The sequence below is a fragment of the Anolis carolinensis genome, unplaced genomic scaffold, assembly GCF_035594765.1.
Source record: "Anolis carolinensis isolate JA03-04 unplaced genomic scaffold, rAnoCar3.1.pri scaffold_7, whole genome shotgun sequence".
NCBI lineage: Eukaryota > Metazoa > Chordata > Lepidosauria > Squamata > Dactyloidae > Anolis > Anolis carolinensis.
This window is the reverse complement of record NW_026943818.1, coordinates 33789937-33791002: the sequence shown is the minus strand read 5'-3', so window position 1 is coordinate 33791002 and position 1066 is coordinate 33789937. Positions and strand designations below refer to the sequence as shown.

At 46.5% G+C, this 1066-nt stretch overlaps 1 protein-coding gene across 2 annotated transcripts in view; it reads left to right on the top strand.

Annotated features, from left to right (window-relative positions):
* Window positions 1-593, top strand: part of polrmt (RNA polymerase mitochondrial) — a 79909-nt gene extending 79316 nt beyond the window's left edge. For both annotated transcript variants that reach the window (XM_062960311.1, XM_062960310.1), the window contains exon 21: window positions 341-593. In XM_062960311.1, the coding sequence (XP_062816381.1) occupies window positions 341-390 (50 nt within the window). In that variant the 3' untranslated portion in view covers window positions 391-593. The remainder of the gene's footprint in view (window positions 1-340) is intronic.
* Window positions 594-1066: the final 473 nt, after the last annotated feature.

Below are 1066 nucleotides of genomic sequence, written 5' to 3'. Positions count from 1 at the left end.
GGCTCAGCCCTATCTCATGCTCTTGGGAAGATGCCCCGCCCCCACCCTTAGCCCCGCCCTTTAGTCCTAAAAGGCCTCTCAGGAGAAATATAGAGGCTCAGCCCTGTCTCATGCTCTTGGGAAGAGGCCCCGCCCCCATCCTTAGCCCCGCCCTTTAGTCCTAAAAGGCCTCTCAGGAGAAATATAGAGGCTCAGCCCTAGCTCAGGCTCTTGGGAAGAGGCCCCGCCCACTCTAGCTCCGCCCCCTTGTCCTAATAGGTAGCGCCCACTTTGGGAATCACCGATGTAGGTGAACTACAACTCCCATATAATAATAAATAATCTTTTATTTCCTTTCCAGGTGACTTTGATCTAGAGAAGGTGAAGGAATCCACCTACTTCTTCAGCTGACCTCGGAGAAGCAATGCCTCGGACTTGGCTTCCGCCGAACAGGACGGGTTAGAAGCAAGCCTCCCATTTGGACAGTTGATGGGAGTTGTAGTCCCGCAAAAAATCCTCAAGGCTGCAGACTCACTTCTGTGATTGCGTTTCGGGCCGCGCATTCGAGAGCCCCTCCGGCGAGTGTAAATAAAACGCAAATGGTTTGAAATCCGGCCCATGCCTTTGTGTTGACATTCCACATCTCCTGTACCCTCCAATAGAATACTAATATAATTGAAGGCTGTATGGCCATCTGTCGGTAGTGTTTTGATTGTGCTTTTCCTTCCCAACAGAAGGCGGTTGGACTGGATGACCTTTGGGGTTCCCTTCCAATACTAGAATTTTATTATTATTATTATCATCATCATCAGAAACTGGATGGCCATCTGTCAGGAATGCTTTGATTGTGCTTTTCCTTCCTAACAGAAGGTGGTTGGACTGGATGACCTTTGGGGTTCCCTTCCAACACTAGGATTCTATTATTATTATTAATAATAATAATAATAATAATAATAATAATAATAATAATATAATTGAAAGCTGGATGGCCATCTGTCAGGAGTGCTTTGATTGAGCTTTTCCTTCCCAAAAGAAGGCGGTTGGTCTGGATGACTTTTGGGGTTTCCTTCCAATTCTAGGATTCTAT